This window comes from Nicotiana tomentosiformis, chromosome 1 (assembly GCF_000390325.3).
Source record: "Nicotiana tomentosiformis chromosome 1, ASM39032v3, whole genome shotgun sequence".
NCBI classification, from domain to species: Eukaryota; Viridiplantae; Streptophyta; class Magnoliopsida; order Solanales; family Solanaceae; genus Nicotiana; species Nicotiana tomentosiformis.
Genome location: NC_090812.1, coordinates 153,435,316 through 153,458,466, shown reverse-complemented (window position 1 = coordinate 153,458,466; position 23,151 = coordinate 153,435,316). Strand labels below are relative to the sequence as shown.

Here is a 23,151-nt window from a genome sequence, read left to right as displayed (position 1 = left end):
TTATAGATAGAATTGACTAGATTAAGTGCTAAAAGGACCAGTCTGAAAGTGCAAGCTCTGATTTTAGCACTAGCATGGTTTGCTTCCGCCGTGTCATTAGCGTCAATGAGATCTTTCCATCATTTCTTAGGGATTTTAGATATCACATCACTTCCAGATTATCCAAATGCTTACGATAGATGGAATGCTCTTAGAGAAGGCTCTTAAATATCCATAGTTAGGATTGGTCGTTTCTTCATGGTTGTAACAATCACTTTATAATTAAATATAATTGACGCACATGCAATCGTAGTGTAAAGTTTAACTTGCATATTATCAAGTTACTTAAAACCTATTGCCTGCTGCTACTTCTGCATCTTCCTAAGGAGTAAAAGCACTTATTGTTCTTTCTTACAGCTGTATGCTAAGGATTGAATAGCTAACTGTTCATATTCAAAGGGATTATTTTACATAGAATTTGGGGTAGAATATATTTTCTAATCTCCACTTTATCTTCCGGGTTTTGTGAACCCATTCAATCCAGTTTTTGCAAATTTAATATCTTCCCTTCACTACTTTTATTTGAAGGAAGAAGGACTGGTCAAAATAAAGCTAAACTTCTATTAAAGGTAATATCTATTGTTACTGTGAGAACTATTTATTAACAATGATACAATGAGCCCTATATATAATACATATTCTACTCCTACTACATATGGGACTAGGACATATTCTCCTCCTACTACATATAGGAGTGGAATATGTCTAACAGTTACAACTTGACCAATCTACTGCTCCCCCAATACAAAAGCTTGTCTTTCTCCCAACTTTTCCAAAACACGAGATATACCATTTGTTGAAATTAAAATTATCCTGATAGAAAAAAAATTAAAATCCACTTAGGTACCACAAAGGCATCATCCATTCATCGTCCTAATTCTTATCTCAATGGACTCATATTTCAAGTAATTAAAATAAGTTTCTCTAATACCAGGTGGGAGAAAAAGTGAAAGAAGCCTTTGATCAGTAATTCTTATCTCAATGGACTCATATTTCAAGTAATTAAAATAAGTTTCTCTAATACCAGGTGGGAGAAAAAGTGAAAGAAGCCTTTGATCAGTAAATTAAAAAGTGAAAGAAGCCTTACTCTTCCTCCCCAGAGGAATCAATTGATTCTGTTGATGGAGTACTTTTACCCTGTGCAAAAGTAACAATCAGAAAATCAGATTCCTTATTCAGCTATCATGATAGATTGATCTAGTGTACACTATTCTAGAGACGAGAAAATCTATGGAGTTTTCACATCAATCCCATCATGAGTAAAAACAGGACCTGGTACCCGGAATTAATGCCTCGACTATTGCACTAAAAACATCAGAGTATTCGTAGGAAAATCAGGGTTTCAAAAATAGATGCCAACACTCACATTGCTTCTCCCCCAAAATGTCGACCTTTTGACGTTCTGGTTTGAAGGTGTTAACTTGCTGCTCGGTTTCTCTATACATGAATCGGGTCCAGGGACACCAAGGGGTGGCCCGGGATCCATAGAGGAGAGTATCTCACCCATGGATCTCTGAGACTCGGCACCAGCTAATTCGCAAAGAGCATTCGTCTCATTTCCCCATCGCTCCGGTTGTTCACTCAAGGGGACATTAGAACCCGCAAGAGACTGAGAGTCCACTGTTGGTCTCAATTTTACTCCTTGTAAACAACCGTCTCTTGGAGATCCAACATCTGAGTCATTCCCTCCAAACCCCTGCGTTGAAAAATTAATGTGCAGTTCAAATAAATACTCATAGAAATTAAAATATTGAATTAACTTTCTCTGAATTTTTGAGAGGTTATTTGTGAAATAACTTTTCATGTTTACATGATTAAGGAGAAAAAATGGACAAATAACCAATACATTTTGTTCAGACGGGTGCCTTTTAAAATATATATTAACCACAACATGCCTTTGCTTTGCAGGAAGTTTAGAAGTCATCATCGATGACACTTAATCTATTAAGAAAATGTAGCCAAAACCTCACTTTAAGTTCCATAACTAGTGGCTGATTCCACGGCTCGAACTCGTGACCTATAGATCACACGGAGACAATTTCACTGTTGCTCTAGGCTCCTCTTCGTCATCAATACAAAGAAATAGAAAATGAAAGGAAAAGTAGCTAACCAGCTATCTGATTTACTCAAAAAAAATCCTTAATTTAGTTCAAACACAAGACACATTAGCGGTTGGGACTCCCGTTCTGTTTGTAAAATTGGCCCAAAATTATACCTGATAAAATATATTGGCCCACAATTATTAAAGTTCTTCATAACAAGAGAAAGAACCTTATAATCATAAAGATCACTGGCAGCGGAACCACTGCTTTCGCTTAATTTTCCACTCAATATTCGATCACAATCATCATCAGTATCTGGGTCGACCTCATTTTCAGCATCATGATAACCATTCTCCTTCATATCCAGATTTTCATCATCTGATGATTCTTCACTCCCACTATTTCCAACTTGAGAATCCGCTGAAATAGAGCACCTATGTAGGTTATCATCCTGTAAGAAAACACAACGAAAAGCTAAGCGCGTCCATTGATGTAAATTCTGCAGAGAACAAGCTAGTACGACAAATATAGATTTTTGTAACTTGTAGGACTGCCCAAGCTAAAACCAACAAAGTAAAAAATCAGGGGAAAAGAAGAAGAAAGAGAATCACACCTCAAAAGCAAATTTTAGATACCCCAGATATAAAATATTGAATGATTTTCACTCTTCTCTTTTTTTTTGAGATATAAAATACAACAACAACAACAACCCAGTATAATCCCACTAGTGGGGTCTGGGGAGGGTTGTTTGTACGCAAACCTTACCCCTATCCTGGGGTAGAGAGACTGTTTCCGATAGACCCTCGGCTCCCTTCCCTCCAAGAACTCCCCACCTTGCTCTTGGGGTGACTCGAACTCACAACCTCTTGGTTGGAAGTGGAGGGTGCTCACCACTAGAGCAACCCACTCTAGTCTTTTTGAGATATAAAATATTGAATGATTTTCACTGTTTTCTTTTTTATGAAGGATTTTGACAGATTTTATTTAAGAGCAACTTACATCGAAGATATTCTCATACTCCTCAAGAAGGGTTGTAATGATAGCCTGAGCATTATTGGCTGCATTAGCAGCAGCAAGAAGCTGAGCAGAGTTATCACCATTGACATCAAAATCATCCTCCAACTCACATTCACCAGCTAAAAGAGGCCTTAAAAGTAACGGCGCCATACAAGCAGCCACAGCAGATGGCGTCATCCGATTTTCAGATGCATTTGAAGAAACTGTATGCATCATCTTCAGAATTCTACAGTAGCAACTTCACAAGTTAGGTAGGTAAAGTGAAAGGTATTTTAATTAACCCAAAAAAATATTTACATTAGCATACAAAGTTCATCTTCCCTCAAATTAAGACAGGAAAACTAAAACAATGTCCAATCTACAGTGAATTACTAGGAAACTGAAGATTTCAAAAGTTTGTTTCTCTCATAACTAATCTTCTAGTTCAAAAGTTTGCAAGATGGGTCTACAACAACATGGCAGTAAAAGGAAATGTCTAAAATTGGCCAGAATACCTTTGTGGGTTAAACCACCTCTCATTAGAATAATTACAAATAGAGACACAGAGGGAAGTCTAGTATTAACCAGTGAGGTGCATTAAATGGGTGAAACCATTTGGAGAAAGAAAGGGGGAAAGACCGGGCAGGGTAGTGGTGCAAGGTTTGAAACTCGGTGAACAATGGGCCCACCCCTCTACCCTTCTCCACTTAAATACCAAGCTTTTGTCCGTGGCAGGGTTCGAATCGGTGATATGCGTCCAACCCACACATTACAAGCTACGCTCTTACTACTTGACCAAAACCCCGGGGACTTCATGTTCTGGCAGCATAGATGATAAATTGAAGTTTCCTTAATTTTGCCTACTAGTCTGTACCATAAATTGGACTCCAGAAAGAAGTTCAGTAAAATATTCAAAACTGCACCTTTTGATTCCTTACTTTCATTTGCTCATTAGAATTTAATTCCATCCAGTTCGACACTTTCTCCAATTAGGTTTCAGATAAATAAAGTTTATTTCACAAAATTAGTACTGGGTGATAACAATAGTGCAGCATTTGAATTTGGTGCATAAACACACAAAACTATTGAACCAAAGAGAAGTGTGTGGGGGCCATCCATGCAAATTCACATAAGAAGCAAATCAAGGGCCTGAAATATAGATGTGTCTCTTTTCTATTGATCTTCTTGACCTTTTGGCAATGATTAAATTAATGTCTCAAAAAAGACTTAATGGACAAGCGAGAAAACCATTGTCCAACAAACCTAATGATCTAAATACAGATTAAATATTATTCTGTCTCGATAATAAGTTAATGGACAACAGCGCAAACAATTATCCAGCAAACCATACTGATATGTCCAGATCATAAATTTTTTGTTTCCTGTAACATTTAGAGATCAGTAAGACTTCCACGCCAATTCATGGCAAAGGAGAGGGGAGATTAGATATTCCACTCAGCACTACCATATTTTGTATAACTTTTCCACTAAACAGAGATTGTAAGCATCCAATTGCCAAAACAGATTCATTATCCATCATCAAGAACTTGCCATACCAAGAAAACTAGCAAAAAATACCACCACCATAAGAGATTGTAACAGGAACTGAAAACACAGGATCAAATTAAAAATTACACAACCATATCAGCAAAATACAAAAAAGAGTTTACCTCTGCAATAAGCGCCTATTTGGATCAGGAAAAGTTTCGAGAATGGCAGAGCGCATAGCATTAACTCGAGCTTCATTTCGATCAATTTCTTTGGGCAAAAAAATGAAACAACTAGAAGTTAGAAAACCAATATGTTTAAATTAACATGCTAAACTGAAGAATGCTAATTAAATACAAGTAGCACATGTAATCATAATGAGCAGAAATAGTTCAAGTGACCAACAAATGGATCAACAGGCAGTTTCGCATCCAGAGACCTCATACAACTTACTAAGAGACATGAATTCACAATTTTCTCGAGAAGCTCCAATAGCCTTTATGTCGATCTATGCCCAGTTGATCTACCGCTATTTTACTTAGCATGTTTTGGATAGGCGTGCATCCTCATAGAGCAAGGGGTAGAAAAGATCAATGAAAGACTAGAGCGTGAGCTAGCTGATGTAAAAACAAGTCCTAGATTTCCCATTTAGCACGTTTTGGATAGGCACGCATCCTCATAGAGCAAGGGGTAGAAAAGATCAATGAAAGACTAGAGGGCGAGCTAGCTAATCTACCAACATGTCCTAGATTTCTTATCCTAGTTTCAGTGTGAATAAGGATGTTCCATTAAGTACCACTCGTACATTACATACATTTATAGACATGTATTTTCTGAATAGGTAATGAATTATATGGATAATTGAACAATCCTCATATACCAGCAGTATATGAGAAGTTAGAGAACCTACAAAAGCATATGCTTCTCTACAAGGAGCACATAATCTTCTATACAAACTGGAACCTCATTGGTGCACCAAAAAGAAACTAGAAATGAGAGGCTATCATAAAATTGTACATAGTCATTCTCTATCCTTTTAAAAGCACTCCTCTTCTCTCCTTCTATAAGAACCAAATGAGTGCTAGTAGGTTAACATCACACACCCTTCTTCTCTTCACTCTTTTAAAAGCTCAACTGAAAAGAGAGCCGTGTTCTGGCATTCTGTGTCCGGCACCATTCATTGTGAGCCGAGCATCTCAATATCTACAATCACAGAACGAGTTTCCACCTGAAAATACACAAGGAGATGATCCACAGCTTTGCCAGATTTTTTGCTCATACAACACCAAGTGGCGTATGCAATCCTCCTCTATCTCAAATTCTCAGCTATCAAGATCGCCCCCATCACTCTTATGTGGGCACATTAAATATATTGTTCAAATACATCACACAAATTGAGCTTAAGCATACTCAAGCCAGGCTCTTATAACATATCGGCTCAAAATTGAGCGTGAGCTGGCTTCATACGCAATAAAAAGCTCGAGGCACTCACATTGAGCTAAGCTTTCTTAACATATAGCATTTATAATTCTACTCAATAAAAAACTCGTGATTTGGACCAAGTGAAGTGCATCAAGGACGAAGAAGGTAGAGTTTTGTTGGATGAGGGGCTTATCCGTCGGAGATGGCAAACCTACTTCTATAGTCTCTTGAACGAGGAGGGGGACAAGAGCATTGTACTGGGTGATTTGGAACTCTCCGGGAGTCGTCGTGACTTTGGGTATTGTAGGCGGATTAGAGTTGATGAAGTGGAGAGGGCTATGCGTAAGTTGAGCAGGATCGCTTTGCCCGGGCCGGATGAAATCCCGGTGGACTTTTGGAAGAGTGCGGGCAATCCAGGCTTGGAGTGGCTCACTAGGTTATTTAATGTCATTTTTAGAACAAAAAAGATGCCCGAAGAGTGGAGGTGGAGCATGATGTTTCCTGTATACAAGAACAAGGGTGATATCCAAAATTGCAATAACTATTGGGGTATCAAGCTGCTTAGCCATACTATGAAAGTCTGGGAGAGAGTGGTAGAGCTAAGGGTGAGAAGGAGTGTGTCTATTTCCGAGAACCAGTTCGGGTTCATGCCGGGACGTTCGACTACAGAAGCTATCCACCTTGTTAGGAGATTGATGGAGCAGTATAGGGAGAGGAAGAAGGACTTGCATATGGTGTTCATCGACTTAGAAAAGGCGTACGATAAAGTTCCGAGGGAGGTTTTGTGGAGATATTTAGAGGCTAGAGGTGTACTAGTTGCATACGTTAGGGTGATTAAGGACATGTATGATGGAGCAAAGACCCGAGTGAGGACGGTGGGTGGGGACTCGAACCATTTTTCGGTTATGATAGGGTTGCATCAGGGGTCGGCACTCAGCCCTTTTTTGTTTGCCCTGGTGGTGGACGTACTGACGCGCCACATTCAAGGAGAGATGTCGTGGTGCATGTTATTTGCAGATGATACTGTATTGATTGACGAGACGCGAGGCGGTGTGAACGCGCAGTTAGAGGTATGGAGGCAGACTCTGGAGTCTAAAGGTTTCAAGTTGAGCAGGACCAAGACAGAATACTTGGAGTGTAAATTCCGTGATGAGACTCAAGGGGGAAAGGGGAGGTGAGACTGGACTCGCAGGTCATCCCTTGGAGAGGAAGTTTTAAGTACCTTGGGTTTATTATTCAGGGGTGGGGAGATAGATGAAGATGTCACACATCGTATTGGGGCGGGATGGATGTAATGGAGACTCGTTTCCGGTGTTTTGTGTGACAAGAAGGTGCCACCGAAACTTAAAGGCATGTTCTACAGAGTGGTGGTCAGACAGACGATGTTGTATGGGGCTGAGTGTTGGCAAGATCGCTCGTGTCAAGAAGATGAAGGTAGCAGAGATGAGGATGTTGAGATGGATGTGCGGGCACACCAGGTTAGATAGGATTAGAAATGAGGTTATTCGCGACAAGGTGGGTGTGGCCCCCATTGAGGACAAGATGCGGGAAGCGCGACTTAGGTGGTTTGGTCATGTGAGGAGGAGGAGCACAGACGCCCCGGTGAGAAGGTGTGAGAGGTTGACATTGGAGGGCCTACGGAGAGGTAGAGGTAGGCCAAAGAAGAGGTGGGGAGAGGTGATTAGGCAAGACATGGCGCAGCTTCAGCTGATGACCCTTGATAGGAAGTTATGGAGGTTGAGGATTAGGTAGTAGAGTAGGTAGTCTAGAGTGTTCATAACAGTAGTATTGGCACGCAGTCTCGCTTTCTGTTGGTAGTAGGTTTTTATGACTAACCGTTGTTTTCTTTCATTGTTGATCACCTTACTATCATGTTGTTTTTATTCTGCTTTTATATGGCTTTTTGGTGTTGTCCCTTCTTGTCTATATTTTCATTAATGTGGTGCTTATGCTTTCCTCAGCCGAGGGTCTATTGGAAACAGTCTCTCTATCCTCGCAAGGTAGGGGTAAGATCTGTGTACACACTACCCTCCCCAGACCCTACGGTGTGGGATAATACTGGGTATGTTGTTGTAATTCTACTTCGGAGCTGTCAAAAAGTAAGGAGATTATTTACTTCTTTCTCATTCAAGTTTTGAGAAAAAGTAAGAATTTCAAGAAACGAAGGAATCTTTTGAGACAGATACGAAAAGAGGGAATCTTGCAACAGCTAAAGACATATAAGCACTATGGTGCAGAGGAGTAGGTCATTCCCAACTCCGGGGTCTCCCAAGAGCAAATTAAAGTACCATTTACAAACAGAGGGAAGAATGGAAAAATGTAACTTTTGAGACTTAACTTCTTTTAATGACCGTGTTCGAGCGAGCTAGCATAAATTCAACTAATCCACTAGACAACCAAAACTAACAGTCAAAGGTGCCGTGTAAATCTACACACCAAGAATGGACTCACACCGGGTTTTGTAGTTGGGATTCTAATTGCAATCTCCAGAATGTTATTCGTGTAAATCTACCCACCAAGAATGGACTCACACCGGGCTTTGTAGTTGGGATTCTAATTTCAATCTCCAGAATGTTATTTCTGAACTTCAACAAGTCATCCATCCCCTTGGACTTGGAGACCTTATGAAATGAATTTTCACGTGCTGAACTTATTTGTAGCATTCTTTGCATCAAACCCACTCTTCCTCAGGCATCACTAGCTTCTCATCAGCCTGTGCCACATAACTTTTGGTTTTTTCCAATATCTGCACAACCATTTCCTGACTAGACCATCATTCCACCCTAACCCTATCAAGGTTACTTGTCAGCTGTCCATTGTGTTTTGAACTCAATGACTTATTCTCTTCGAGCTTTATATAAATTATTCTCCAGGGGGTTCTTTGATGTACATTATCAGGATAGCACAAGGTGGACCATGGACGCATAGTTGCATATTACAATTTAGGCTGAATATATATGGAGACACCTAAAATTAGGCTTTGTCCCGATTGAACACCTGTAGAATGCTCGTGTTCATTGTCCTCTACTAATGTCCTATGAGTTTCGACGCATAAATGTATGTTCATACACACTTTCATCTCTTAATTACTCTATTTTCACTTGGAAAAACCTACTAATTGTGATTCAATTTTTGGCAAACTATAGCCAGGAACATCAAGCCACAGAGCATTCTACACGGTGCAACTCACGCTATCAACCATGTCAGCAAAATGTGTCTGATTGGTACACTTTGGGCCTACCACAGGTGTTCAATCAGAACAAGTCCTACTTGAGGTGTCTAAATGAAAAATCGTAGCAACTTTAGGTGTCTCCATATGTATTCAGCCTTAAATTTTTGTATGCGTATTGTATGCTTCTGACAATATTGGTAGTATCAAAGTTATGCTGATCAATGTATGTTCCAATGGCAAACCAAATTTTACAGTTGTTTACATAACAAATATGGGGCTTTCAACAGTAAAATCCATCAATCAAAACGTTTAGTTTACTAATGAGGTCAAGAGAAAGTTACGTCTGCATCAGGCATAGATTATAAAATACAACAAGATGAGAATCATCCCTCGTTTTTCCTACATATCCATATAGATGGAAGTCGGCCATACTGGCATTTACATTCTGCAAAATTTCAATTCATAGAAGCCTGCTTGAATATATGTAAGCTCATTATTCTACAAAAACAAACGTATATAATACTGTAAAACATACTGTCTAACTGAAGATCAAAGGGTAGAAACAAACAAAAACCGTAAATGTCCCTGAAATTTGATTAACCTTACGGTAGCCAAGACATTCCAGAAGTTTTGGACAAGCCCAAATAGGATCCTAATTGAACTTTAAATTAAGGCATTCTATTCATCGGATCTACACAGTAGACAATAATAAAACAAAGCAGAAAAAAACTATGAGAAGTAGCAGGAAGGGAGCTGTGATGGTCGTAAGAAATAACCGCAAAGTAACATAACTTAAATATTCTCAGAAATAATCGTAAAAATCTCTTAACAAATGTTGTCAAGTTTACTTACTGTAAGCTTCCAACAGAGCAGTACAGCAGGAAGCAGGAACAGGAGATGACGGCAGCTCCCGAAGCACATGCTGCATAAATGGTAGCTCCAATGTTAGTTGAAGAGAATTAAGGTATTCAGCAGCAGAATGAGATGACACGGAGCATCAAACAAATAATAAGCTCATCAGACCAATACCTTAACACAGTCTCCAATTACATGAGCATCCTCTTCGGGGCCAAATTCAGTTTTGCCTTCAAAAAGTTTTCAATAGGTTAGCAATGCTGCAATGGAGAATATCTTATTCGGAAAAAAAAAAGCAGGGCACATAATAAGCCACTACAAATTCTTAGTTCATGTTCTCCGACATCATAGCAATTAGCTTGACCATATTTCTAAACACCAAAGACAAGATAGGATAAGAAGGAGAAGAAAAGGATAGAAAAGTGATCACACTTTAATGATGTGTGTTGCAAGTCAGCATAAACAGTATGCAAGTGACTGTTTTGTGGCTAGTTATCAACCAAAGGAGAGCTGCTCGATAGATTTCTTTTTCCCTCTTCTCTAAATCTAGCTAAAAATTAAGATTACATTAACACTTAACCATGAGAGACCAGAAATGGACACGGCACAAATAGAAGTTTGTTTTTAGGTACCTTTCAAAACTTCAAACGATTCTACATTAGCCACTTCAGTGGAAAGTGTGGTCCTTTATTTCCTCTAAAGGATGTGAGATGACTTTAGCACCATTAACGTCATGATTAGAGTTTTTTCAAGATATATTCTAACTAATAGTTTCAGTTGCTTCACTTGAAACCTTTACAATTTCTTTTCATTTTTTAGCGGAGGTGTCAATGCCTAATTGCACGCACCTCGACTAATGCACCAATTACCGGCTATACACCACATCTCGAAGAAGTACGGAGATGGAAAGAATTCTACACTAATAATCTACCAAGAGTTCATACTTCTTTCCATTCTAGGCACCAACTATCTCCACTATCAATCTCATGCTTCCTTCAAAATCTTCATCCACCTACGGCCATTTCTCAGTAACGAACAAGAATTTTACCAACACGCAGCTATCTTGTTGAACATATTTATTATATCTTCTCATTTTATTTTCTAATTTTCCCCCCAGTTTGTTATCTTTGCCAATCTTGTATCTCCAGTATCTCAACCCAATGGAACACCTTGCCATGAATTAATTGTTTCCACATTCTACTTGTTAACTTCATCTATTGATGCAACTCATATGCTGTATTTCTTCAATTAACATTAGTGTGGGAGTAGTACACTTAGTTTTGGGTTAACTTGTTGGACCTAATAGTCGTGCATGGCAAGTTTATTTTCAAGCTTTGAGTAGAAATATGAGTCCCTGAGGCCTAGACACTCACTTATAACATCTAAAATTAACTTGTTTGAACATTCCTAGGTTAATGGAATTTGAATTCTCTGCTACCAATTTTATCAGTTGGCCTTACTCAACTTGGAATACCCAATACCGGTCCATGGTCTATATGCACGTTTGACTTCTGAATAGCATTCTGCATCAACTATACAAAGTGATGAATTTAAGTACGGTGAGTTGTCGAGCAAACTACAAATTTTCAATTTCTTTTACTGTAATAACACAATACAAAAGCCATCTAAACTCTACTCATTTAGAGCATTTCTTTCATAGAAATACTATGACAAGGAAGCAATTTAAGCAGTGGCGGAGAAACATCACCAACATTTAGCTAATCCAGCGAATAGATCATAACAATCATGAAAATATCGGAACAGTATGGAATTTATAGAATCAAGATGCATTGAGTACAACCGTCCGTCTATACATGCACAGCCATAAATAAACTTCAGTTCTTCAACATGGAAAAAAAAAAAGCATCGTGAAGATATACAAGGTTTTTTCCAAAAAATTGAATTACATAAGAAAGATGTCATCCATCCAACAAAAACAGATGTACCTCCTTCATATTCTTTTACTCTCTGCTCCACTTCCTCGACATCTGCAGACTGCCGCAATATACCTTCGACCTTGGTGCCTGTGAGAACAGAAAATTTAGCAGATTCAATTAAAACAGAATCTAACCATCTCTGCATTTATGCATTCTTGTAACAGATACTCACCATACTGCAAATTTACCGTACTACAATGTAAAGTTAGAAAATATATTACACATCATCCAACAAGGATGAGACAGAAAAAGAATATAGAACTATAAATAATAAAAGCAACAGATGACAGGAATTTCATATTTCATATTCTTCCAACTCGATCTCCTATTTTTTTCATTCTTGGAAGACATTTGAGAACAAGAAATGGGAGATTGAGTTGTTAAGCCAACAGAGATAACCTTCTTGATCTCCAAATGTCTTCCACTCATACCTATGCTAAGTAATCTCCAACTTGACGTTACCTTTTCCACCATCCTTGGTAACAACCAAAAGATATTAAACATAGAGAAGAACAACGTCCAGATATGTGAGTAAAGCTACGATGCGAATCAAGGTAGTCAAGGTCCTTGCTTCTTACATAGACAAGAAGTCAAGAACAACTCATAACAATTTGCCTCTTCTTCCTTAAATTGTCCGCAAGTATGATCACATCCTTGACTGTTTACCATGTGAAATAAGCTACTTCTCTTTCCTTGGTCTTCAACAAAATCTTCCGGATCTTCCTTTGCTTTCTCACTAATAGCTCCATGGAAAATGATTTAACCGTGAATACCTTTACCCATGATCGTGCCAGGAACTTGATCAAGAATCATATTTTTGTCTAAGATTCTCTACATTTCGCGTATCGCTTGTATACGAATTTACACCCATTTATATCAATATAATTGTTCCTTTAAAACAGAAAGAACTAAACAGAAAAGAAGAAAAGGAAACTTCTTGACAGTAAGTTGTTCCTGCAGTAGATCAGTGACTATCCAATAAAAGAAGAAAAGGCAAAAGCTACAAGAACTTGGACGCCATTTGGCCTAGGTTACATGGTGACATTATTGTGTGACTTTTTTGGTTATTGTAGTTTCATTTAAGCACTACCATCGTTCTGAATCATGGCTAGTTTTCTTCAACTGCTATTACTTTTCTGGTCTAGCTTCCTGATGAAAGTACAATAACCAAAAAGGTCACACGACAATGTCACCATGTAACCTAGACCAAAGGGCTTCTCGACATTATTCATATACGACTCCATTTCCAGGGGAGCAAATGGTGGGCTTACCATACTTCTCAAGAAATCTCAGTGCTTTCTCAAGAAAGGATGGGCCTCCGTCTATGTCTTCTAAGGCAAGTAGAATTGGTCTCCCAACAACTAAAGATTTAACAGGGCGCTTATCCCTCCCTGAATAAAAAGTAAACTGGTCAATGTTTATGCAGAAATAATAAAAATGGAAAAGATCAACATTTGAAGATGAAAACAAAGTCTTGGCAGATAACAGTAAAGAGTGCACTAACATTGATGGAAAGACCCTTCAAAGGAATCACTAGTATCATTCCGGAAAATGCCATTGTGACCCATCACCAGAGCAGCACTTGGCGCTTGGACAAGAGCATGCTCAAGGGCAGTCTTCCACTCATACAAATCCTCTGCTGTCTCTGCCTGCAGTAAAAAGCTTGCGGCTTAATAAAGAAAATTCCATTGCTCCAAGCACATGTATTAATAAAATGGAATTGCATTTCTTTCTTTCTTTTTGTGTGTGTGTGTTCGGGGGGGGGGGGGGGTTCGATATACAGTTACTGTAAGCGGAATAATTCCACACTTATAAAATGAGTTATTTGTCAAATATAAGATGATAGGATTGCTTAATCAAATACTTATTAAAAAGGAAAAGAGAATGCCTCATCGAAATAGTTTCAGAAAATTAAAATCATTTAATACTATCACCGGAAAGCTGCTATGACTAGCAAATACACAAAGATTCTAGAGTTTAGAATACCCATAGATGCTTACAAAGAAACTCAAAATGTATAAAGAGATATATTGAAAAAGACTTATTCTGCTAGCAACTGGTCAAGTGGGTCACTTCTGAGTTGCATCACAAGTTTCTGAGAACGTTTTTGAATGTAGCACAGTGATAAAGACAGACAGACACACACACACACACACACACAGGGGTGGGGGAGGTAGAGAAGCACCTTAAGTGTAAAAGCTCGTCCATCACGTCCATCTGGAAACAGCACAGTCAATAGCTTTTTATCTTCTCTGACGACAACACTGAATGGCAAGCAGTTGTTAGCAGAAAGACACAGAAAAAATAAGATGACCTGAATATGACGTGTGTATTACCTCCCTGAATTATTTAAATCAATTCCTCCCAAAGTTAGATTCACTTCACCACCTCGCTGAGGAAGCATGCTCTACATGAGGACATTAATTGTAAGCATATATGAGCAAAAAATGAAACTTGACATCTTTAGGTAATTAGTAGAGACTTGATAACGAAGTGGACCAACAACAAAATAGTAAATAATCACCAAAGTTTGAGAATCTTGACAAGCTAAAAGTAAATATATCAACGGAAATATTGTATCTAGGCACTTTTTTAGCCCTCCACGTCTCTTAGAAATCCATTTGATAAATTGATGAAGACAAAGAGATGCTATGGCTTTAATACGTCAAGGTCACTGACATCCACAAGAGAGGAAAAACACATTAAAGTGGATCTGGAGTTTGGAATCGAAGCACTTGATGCAGAGAAACGGGAAAAAACAAGGCGACTTCTGCCACTGACTAAATGACGGATAGCCAGCTGAATCTAAGGGAAGGAAGACAAATAGAAGCAAATATTTACAAATAACTTGCATAGAACAAGTTCATTTTCAAAGCTCAACAGCAACAAAAAAGGATGCATATAAACTCCAGCAACCAGATGAAAAATATAAAAAATGTTCAGCTTTCTCAAAATCAGATAGGATCTTGTACTTCTGCTCCATATTTTTGGAACTAATCAACGGTCATCGAGCTAGGAGTGCTCAATGAGCTAAGCATCATACTCCCTATGTCCCATTTTATGTGACACTTTTCATTTTACTCTGTCCCAAAAAAAAATGACATCTTTCTCTATTTGGAAACTAATTAAAACTAGATTCCTAATTTACCCTTAATGACATGACTTGTTTAGACCTACTTGATTTAAAGTTCATTCTCTTAGCAGGAGAGAAAAATTAGATTCCTAATATACCCTTAATGACATGACTTGTTTGGACCTACTTGATTTAAAGTTCATTCTCTTACTAGGAGAGAGAAAATGAAAAAACATGTGGAACTCGGAAAATTTTGTTACGTTGCATATATTTAGCTCAAGTGTCAAAAATCTTCCTTTATTTCTTATACTCATGTCCAATCAAACAAACTCCTTCATGTAAAATGAAATGAAGGGAGTAATAACTTTTCTTGTTACTCTGTTCTTAAGACTTTTGCCTTTGGATAAATCAAGATAAACTTATTTAAAAACACACCAAGATAGTGTCAAAAACTAATTACAGAGTCATTGGATAACCACCATCATCTATCAAATCAACCAAGAGCTTGTTACATGCTAAAATCTTCTCTTCACATCAAAAGAATAAGCAAAAAAACATCTTGAAACACAGTCATAGCCCCTCTCAGTACTATGAGATAATCTCAACCAGAAAATGCATGACGCCACGGGCCTCTGAATTACCTTGTTCTCCTAGCCGGTCCTACGTAACTCGAACTAGTAATTGTCTCCAACATCATCCTAGGCTCTACCAAGACTTATCAAACAAAGAAAGTGTGAGGTTTGGCAACGTAGTAAGACATGGTCTATGTCTTTTCCCCATTCCTTATAAAGGCTACCAATCCATCACTACCTTCCTCCTCTATCTTGACTCACTTTTTTCACACCTCCCTCATATCCCATCACCTCCCTGTAATAAGACCTCACAGTAGATTCTTTTGTAATGAAGTAAGTGCTGAAAATATGGTGCATGATAATTGTATTTCAAAAAATTTACAAGTGGATATTGCTTGTGCATTCAACCTCTACACCTATAAATAGCATCACTTGATCCATCCGAAATACTTTCATTAGCCAATAATTACCTATAATCACAGTGTTTTCTGTTTAGCCTAATTGTTACTCTTCTAGACACAATCATTATCCTCGACTGTTAATTATCTCTGCTCTTCATTTTATTTTCTAGAATTGTTAGAAAAAGCAAAGGGGAAAATAACAATATTACTAAAAACGGTAAAGGGCCAAATATACCCTTGTACTTTCGAAAAAGGTTTAAATATACCCTTCGTTATACTATGGGTCCAAATATACCCCTGCCGCTATACTTTGGGTTCAAATATACCTCTCATTTAAACGAAGGGACACGTGTCATCCTCCTATTGGCCAATTCTAAACATCTCCTAATTAATTAAAAAGACACATATTCATACTCGAAATATTTGTAAAAATTGCATTGAAAAAACTGGGAAATATTTTTTTTTGTAAAAACTGAAAAAAATAATTTTTTTCAGTTTTTACAAAAAAAAAATTCAGTTTTTTTAAAGCAATTTTTTTGTAAAAACTGAAAACAATATATTTTGTTGAATTGTTTTTTTCAGTTTTTACAAAAAAAAATATTTTTCAGTTTTTTTAAAGTAATTTTTACAAATATTTCGGGTATGAATATGTGTCTTTTTAACTAATTAGGAGATATTTAGAATTGGCCAATAGGAGGATGACACGTGTCCCTCCGTTTAAATGAGGGGTATATTTGAACCCAAAGTATAGCGGCAGGGGTATATTTGGACTCATAGTATAACGAAGGGTATATTTAAACCTTTTTCGAAAGTACAGGGATATATTTGGCCCTTTACCGTACTATAAAATATTATTTATAAGTGGATACATGAATTGGCTTGACTCGTGCAAGGCACTGTCCTAAAAAACTATTTTTGCAATATAAAATATTTTCCCAAGACTAAACAAGTAAACCTCTTATTAGGGGGAACAAAAATAGCAAAATAAATAATAAACTAGCAAGTTTGGAAAATAAAATAGAGAGAAAGAATAATTAATATAATAAAAGATAGTGATTATAGTAAGAAAGTAATAATTAGCTAATGGAGGACGTAATCATTAGCTAATGAGAAAGGTCTTGAAGAAGAACAATATGTTGATGACATTTCATATGGATCAAGTGATGCTATTTATAGGTATAGAGGTTGCACCTCTTCATTACAAGTGTCCTCCACTTGTCCAATAAATCTAATGCATAGAGACACTTATTTATGTCTCTTAAGAGGGTATAACATTGTATGAATTGAGCCACATAGCACCACATGTACAAGCCACAGCCATTTGTAAATCTTTTGAAATATAATTATCATGAATCATATTTTGAACGAGAGCCTGAAATATAGTTTTTAAGGAAATACAATATTGCTACTACAGTATTGTTGATAATTATTTCCCCTTGTTTTTTCCAACCATAAGTAGATTTCATTAAAGGCATCAAGAAGATGCAGAGGCCAAAAGATATCGAGTGCAAAATAATCAAAAAAGTCTGCTCCAATACAAAGAGATCTATGCAAAGGCTAGGGAACAAACAAAGTCCAAAAAATTAATAGCGCAATTCACAATGGATTCTTTGATCCTCCTTTCTCCACGACGTTCCATTCTCCATTCACCTCCTGCAAAAGTTCCTCACTCATGTATCCTATGAGAAGTTCCCCAGTCTCACCCATTTCCAATCCTGTATAGCTCCCCTACAAATAACATCTCAGGAGATTCCTTGATTTTCTTTCCTTAGTGGTCAAATTACACTGTGTCCCAATTATTTATCACTCTACACCTAAAGGATTGATTCCCTATGATTAACTAGTTTTAAACACCTAAAGGAAATGTTCCTCTATAGTTGCTTCTCACAAAAATCGAATTCTACTACCATTACCCATGTTGATACCAGTATTATGACAAACTATTTTTTCCCCTTATAGTATCCTTCCATAAACTAAGTTCAAAGGGATTCATGATCCTCTTTGAGAACAACCCATCTATGTTAATCCATATTAAGTAGTTATCTCCTTTCTCCGTAATACATTTTCCTCTTAGCAAATTCCCATATGGTGACATGCCGAATGTTGACTATTGTCAAATTCCCAGCACTCATTCATTCATTGAGGCTGTTATTTTCTTCCGATCAACCAAAATGATACCACTTTCTACTTCTTTCTGTCCCACAAGAAATACCTCATCATCCAACCCACCAAATGATACTTTTTATTCCCCTCCTTTTCATCCCACAAGTACCTCATCAATTTTTCCTATTTGTTACTGTTTGGCATGCAGAATAGGAAGATATAAGATGTTGGTATTTTACATACGATGGATTTCAAAAAGTTATTCTCTCCCTTGGACAGATATTGCATATTTCATCCACTCAACCTCTCCTACACCCTGTCAGGTGATTCCACAAATCTTTTTTTATAGCCCAAAAATCGCCCGAGACACGTGACCGTTCGAAATTTGATGTAAAATGGGCCCACCTATCTACCCTTTTTTACTGAAATATCAGGCTTTTGCCTATTGCACAGTTTGAACCGTGCGAGCGCACGATCCACACATCATGTGTTGCGCTCTTACCACTAGATCAAAGCCCTTGAGACATAAATATTTATCGTTAAACTTTTCCCCCAGCGAAAATTCTAAGTAGGTTATTGGTAAAGTCGCCACCTTACAGCTGTATAGTTACGAATTGAAGAGGACCATATCCCTTTATGCCTTTTGCAAGTATAATTATGAATCCCCAACTATCAGAAACAAAATCTAAAAAAAGCATTGAAGCAATGCAGTTGACATTTCCATCATTTCTTCACAAGAATTTCCTATCATGAGCCAAGTATCAAAAGTTGTTCCAATTAAAAGATGTAACCCCTTGATGCTTCTTGAGATAATTAATTTTTCAGCCATTACAAAGAGAAACAAAACAAAAAAGAGACATCTACAAATCCTTGAACTAATGCAATCCTACTTTACGATATCTCCTCTCCAGATTATTTTACTAACATTCTTGTTGTTACTCTTTTAAATGCCATAGAGCAAATAAATATCCTACATAGTCTTGAACTTTTACTAAAAGACTCCATTTTTAGAAGGATGGTTGATGAAATAAATCGAAGTGTCACCATTGATGTTATATCTGGTGTTCCATCAAATAAAAAGAAAGTATTGGGATAAAAAGATACTAACAGGATCATTCTTGAAGAAGACCAAAGATGTGCGTGTAAGGATGAACCAACGCTTTTTCCAAGACTTCCAACCTAGTCCTGCAAGAAGTTAAAATATAACTTTAACATTTTACACAATTTCAAAAAATTAGTTTCCCTTTGGGTTTTCGTTTGTTGGCATAGGAGTCCAAAGAATAAAAGGACATTCATACAAAAGAAAATGAATAAACACGCAAAAGAATGCTCTCAATCACTTGGTGGATCAGAATGTTGTAGAGCATGGGACATACATTTGCCTAAAACTAAAGAGAAAACAAAAAGCCCAATCTATATCACTTGGTGGATCAGAATGTTGTAGAGCATGGGACATACATTTGCCTAAAACTAAAGAGAAAACAAAAAGCCCAATCTATTACAGGCACAGAGGGGGGAATATTGGTCGAAGATTCAAAAACTTTGTAGCCTCATGTTTTCAAATTTGAACCCTTCTACTCGTAGCCACATGTTTTCAAATTTGAAAAATGAAGGATTCGCCTCCCAGTCCCCATTTTCAAGAAGTAAAGGCTTATGATCTAAGAATACTGGGAAGAGCAATCTGATTCACAGAATATTGGGAAGAGCAATGTGATTCACAGACTTAAAACATTCATTTCGCTTAGAGGAGATAAGAAATCTATCTTTTCCGAATGCCTGATAAGAGTTTTCTCCCCTCTCTCCCTTCCTTTACTCTTCCTCATCTTTTTCATTGTCACTACTCGCCACCTACCATTTTTATTGAATGTCAATCAGCAAGTCACTAGTCTCTCCTCAAAACCTCCCTCAAGCACGGCTACAAATTTCCTAAGCTCGAGTATTTTAATGCCCACCCACTATGTTATCTCCCTTATTGCGCATTTGAGTTGTAATTACTGAGATTATCATAACTCCCCTCTCTTTTTTCCTCCCTCTTCCCTCCACTTAAGACGGAAATATCTACGCCAGGGGGGACAAGCAAATGTCACCTAATTATTGGATATCTTCATGTAGAGATAAAACTATTTCTCCCTATTCGAAGATCTCCCCACTAGTTCTAGAGTTGTCTTCTTTCCCCCTTCTTTTCCTTTCCTCTAGACTCCAAGTATAAAAGTCGAGTTTTGTAGCATGTTCTTGATCGGCATCTTAGTCTCTCAACTAGTCAAACCTAGTCGATCTTTGTTTTATAAGCTTTCTTACATTAACTCTCATGGGTTTCGACGTATCTATCTAGGGAAAATTATATTTTCTTTTCTACAGTTTGGATTGAATCGTGTTCTCCTCATCCTTTTATTCAAAGAATTTGTAGTTCTGCCAATGAGTACAAATACTTAGTAGGGCAAGGACCACCAACTCATGATCTTCTCTGATGTCTGATTCTATCAGTTAATTATTATCTCACGACTAGTATCCTTCTCATTATCTGGTAACAACAAATTGTTCTTTCAATATTGGATCCATAAAGAAAAGAGATCGGGCAAACAGGAAAACCCGCCCTTCATTTAACCTATAAGTCCAATCTAGCATGTAAAAGCTTGACCATGTTTTAGGTGACTTCTTTTCTTTATAACCATGATGTTCGGACCAACTTGCGCGCACCTCGATTAATTCCAAGGGACACATGCTACCTTCCACTAACAACAGGTATCAGGTAACTTTATACACTAAGGCTTGGACAGATGGAAAGAAAACACCTAGTGTTTTTGACTCCTCTGGAGTTCGAACTAGGGACTCCATGGTTCTCAACCTACTTCATTGACCACTAGGCCATACTTTTAGGTGCTTAAGTGACTTGTGTATGATAGAATATGTCAAATAACACGAAGGTATCAAAGAAACTAGAAACAGCTTTACTGACCTTTGGAAGAGATGAATAGTGGCCCGCTCTTGAAAACCTGCAGATTGTTACATAATTTAAAATTTCAAAGTCAAGAATATTATCACAAAGCATGATTAGAAGCATTTGCAGCTACCATAGTTTTTGGAGAAAATATGGCTAGAGACCATGAACAATAATGACCATTTACCCAAGTTTTCTTTTGTTAAATCTCCCTTTTGGGTTAAACAAGAACAACTCCAATCAAAAAAACCCATTTTTTCCCGAATAAGAATCATTTGACTATCATTGACTTCGGGTAGGTGTAACTTGTGCGTACACACTATCCTACTCATACCTCACTAGTGTGATTTTAATGGGTTTGTTGTTGTTGTTGTTGACTTCCAAAAAAAACCACAATTTCTCTTCTTCCTTTTATCTAACTTATTCTTACTGATAATTCATTCAAATATACAATCTTTTGGATAAAATTAGTATAACTCAATTAAACAAAAAAACAAACTTTTTTCTCAATATGAAATATTCTTTACTACCATTTACCCAAAATTTTCTTTTTCTGATTTTTCTTTTAGGTAAAACCAAGTGCAACTCCAATCAAAAAAGTCCAATTTTCTCCTGCGCCAGAATCAGTTGACTATCATTGACTTCACTATGACCCCACAACTCTTCTTCCTTATTTCTAACTTCTTACATTTCCAAAAAAAAATGTAAGAAATAAAAAAGGAGAACTATTACCGTATTGGAAGAACCAACTCTTGGACGCTCAAATGCAGCAACTGAAGCAGACATTTCCCTTCTGGGGTTCAATAAACGCAAACAAATAACCCCAACATTGCATCCAATAAAAAGCAACAACAAAAGAAGGAGAAAACTGCGGAATCAAGACACTGAGTTGACTTAGATCAAGAAGATAAACTCAGTAACTGAAGAATCAGAAGAGATCTGAATGGGAAAAAATTAGGGTTTTATTATGAAAATGTGAAGAAAAAGGAAGATTAACAGTGACTGAACATAATGGAACAAAATAGAGGGTTATTGCTCCTCTGTATTGTTGTGTCTGGTCGCTTTTGTTTTCTTCTTCTTCTGTTTTGTGGAGGTGGGTGGGTGGATTTGATTAGGTGGCGTAGATTGTAATAGTAGTAAAGTATGTAAGTACTAATTATTTATGGTATGTTTTAGAATGATTGTGTTCACCTTAATTTGCACATTATATGTTGTTGTATAGTATCGTATTGTTACTTAAAATATAAATTTTATTTTGATTGTTACTTAAATTTTATTATATCGTATCGTAAACTTGTCATTATATAACGACGAAAAAATGTACTTTATGGAACTATCGATTTGGTATGGCCGCATCATTCTCTTATTCTTTGCCTCTCATCTTGTCTTCCCATATTATTAAATAATCCTATTTATCTTTTATCTTATTTTTTTATATAATTCTATCTCATACCTTACTTTTTCTTTATAATATTACAAGTTTATTCTTCATATTGTTTGTGCATGATATCATTAAATGACGAAAAATAGTACAATATATCCAAACATTGTGCACATCAAAACGATACAGTACAACACAATACAATACATTATGAAACGATACATAACAACCATCCAAACAAGCTGTTAGTATTTGCTACCGGTAGCATAAATGTCAGATAATTTTGTCTACTTAGGCTTAGCCTGAAATTTGAACATGAAATCTTATAATTTTCATCTCACTTTATTAAGCACTAGACCACTTTATAATGACAATATAAAAATGTTTATACTTTAAATTAATTATAAATAAATTTAAGCTGTAGTTATTAATTAATAAAAATAGTAATTAACATATTATCCTATAGTAGATTAAATTGCTAAGTGGTATGAAGAACTTTCACATTGTGTGTGAATATGACTTGAATAATTATTATATGGAACCGCAAGTAATTTAGGAAAAGGGGGGAAATATTTATTTGTATTGCTTTTTACCTACTTTTGGCCGTGACTTGCTCTGTATATTGATTGCGCAGGGTTGGAGGGAAAATGAGAGTGAACAGAGGAAAGAGGAAAGTGGGGTATGTTTTCCCCGCGGGGGGGGGGGGGGTGAGGGAGTGGAGGCCACGTTACT

The 23,151-nt window shown here is 37.1% G+C and overlaps 1 protein-coding gene across 2 annotated transcripts in view; it reads right to left on the bottom strand.

The window, feature by feature from the left end:
- Positions 1–22,121, bottom strand: part of LOC104090066 (rho GTPase-activating protein 7-like) — a 29,157-nt gene extending 7,036 nt beyond the window's left edge. Inside the window, exons 1-15 of one of the 2 annotated variants that reach the window (XM_070192552.1) lie at positions 21,771–22,121; positions 21,057–21,093; positions 19,209–19,285; positions 14,288–14,358; positions 14,137–14,215; positions 13,456–13,600; positions 13,223–13,342; positions 11,961–12,038; positions 10,189–10,244; positions 10,012–10,081; positions 4,748–4,835; positions 3,081–3,324; positions 2,311–2,532; positions 1,406–1,735; positions 1,127–1,176 (exon numbers count right to left, since the gene is read on the bottom strand). In XM_070192552.1, the coding sequence (XP_070048653.1) occupies positions 1,127–1,176; positions 1,406–1,735; positions 2,311–2,532; positions 3,081–3,324; positions 4,748–4,835; positions 10,012–10,081; positions 10,189–10,244; positions 11,961–12,038; positions 13,223–13,342; positions 13,456–13,600; positions 14,137–14,215; positions 14,288–14,358; positions 19,209–19,285; positions 21,057–21,093; positions 21,771–21,824 (1,721 nt within the window). In that variant the 5' untranslated portion in view covers positions 21,825–22,121. The remainder of the gene's footprint in view (positions 1–1,126; positions 1,177–1,405; positions 1,736–2,310; positions 2,533–3,080; positions 3,325–4,747; positions 4,836–10,011; positions 10,082–10,188; positions 10,245–11,960; positions 12,039–13,222; positions 13,343–13,455; positions 13,601–14,136; positions 14,216–14,287; positions 14,359–19,208; positions 19,286–21,056; positions 21,094–21,770) is intronic. The other variant, XM_009595100.4, reaches the window with a different exon arrangement.
- Between the last annotated feature and the right edge of the window lie 1,030 nt (positions 22,122–23,151).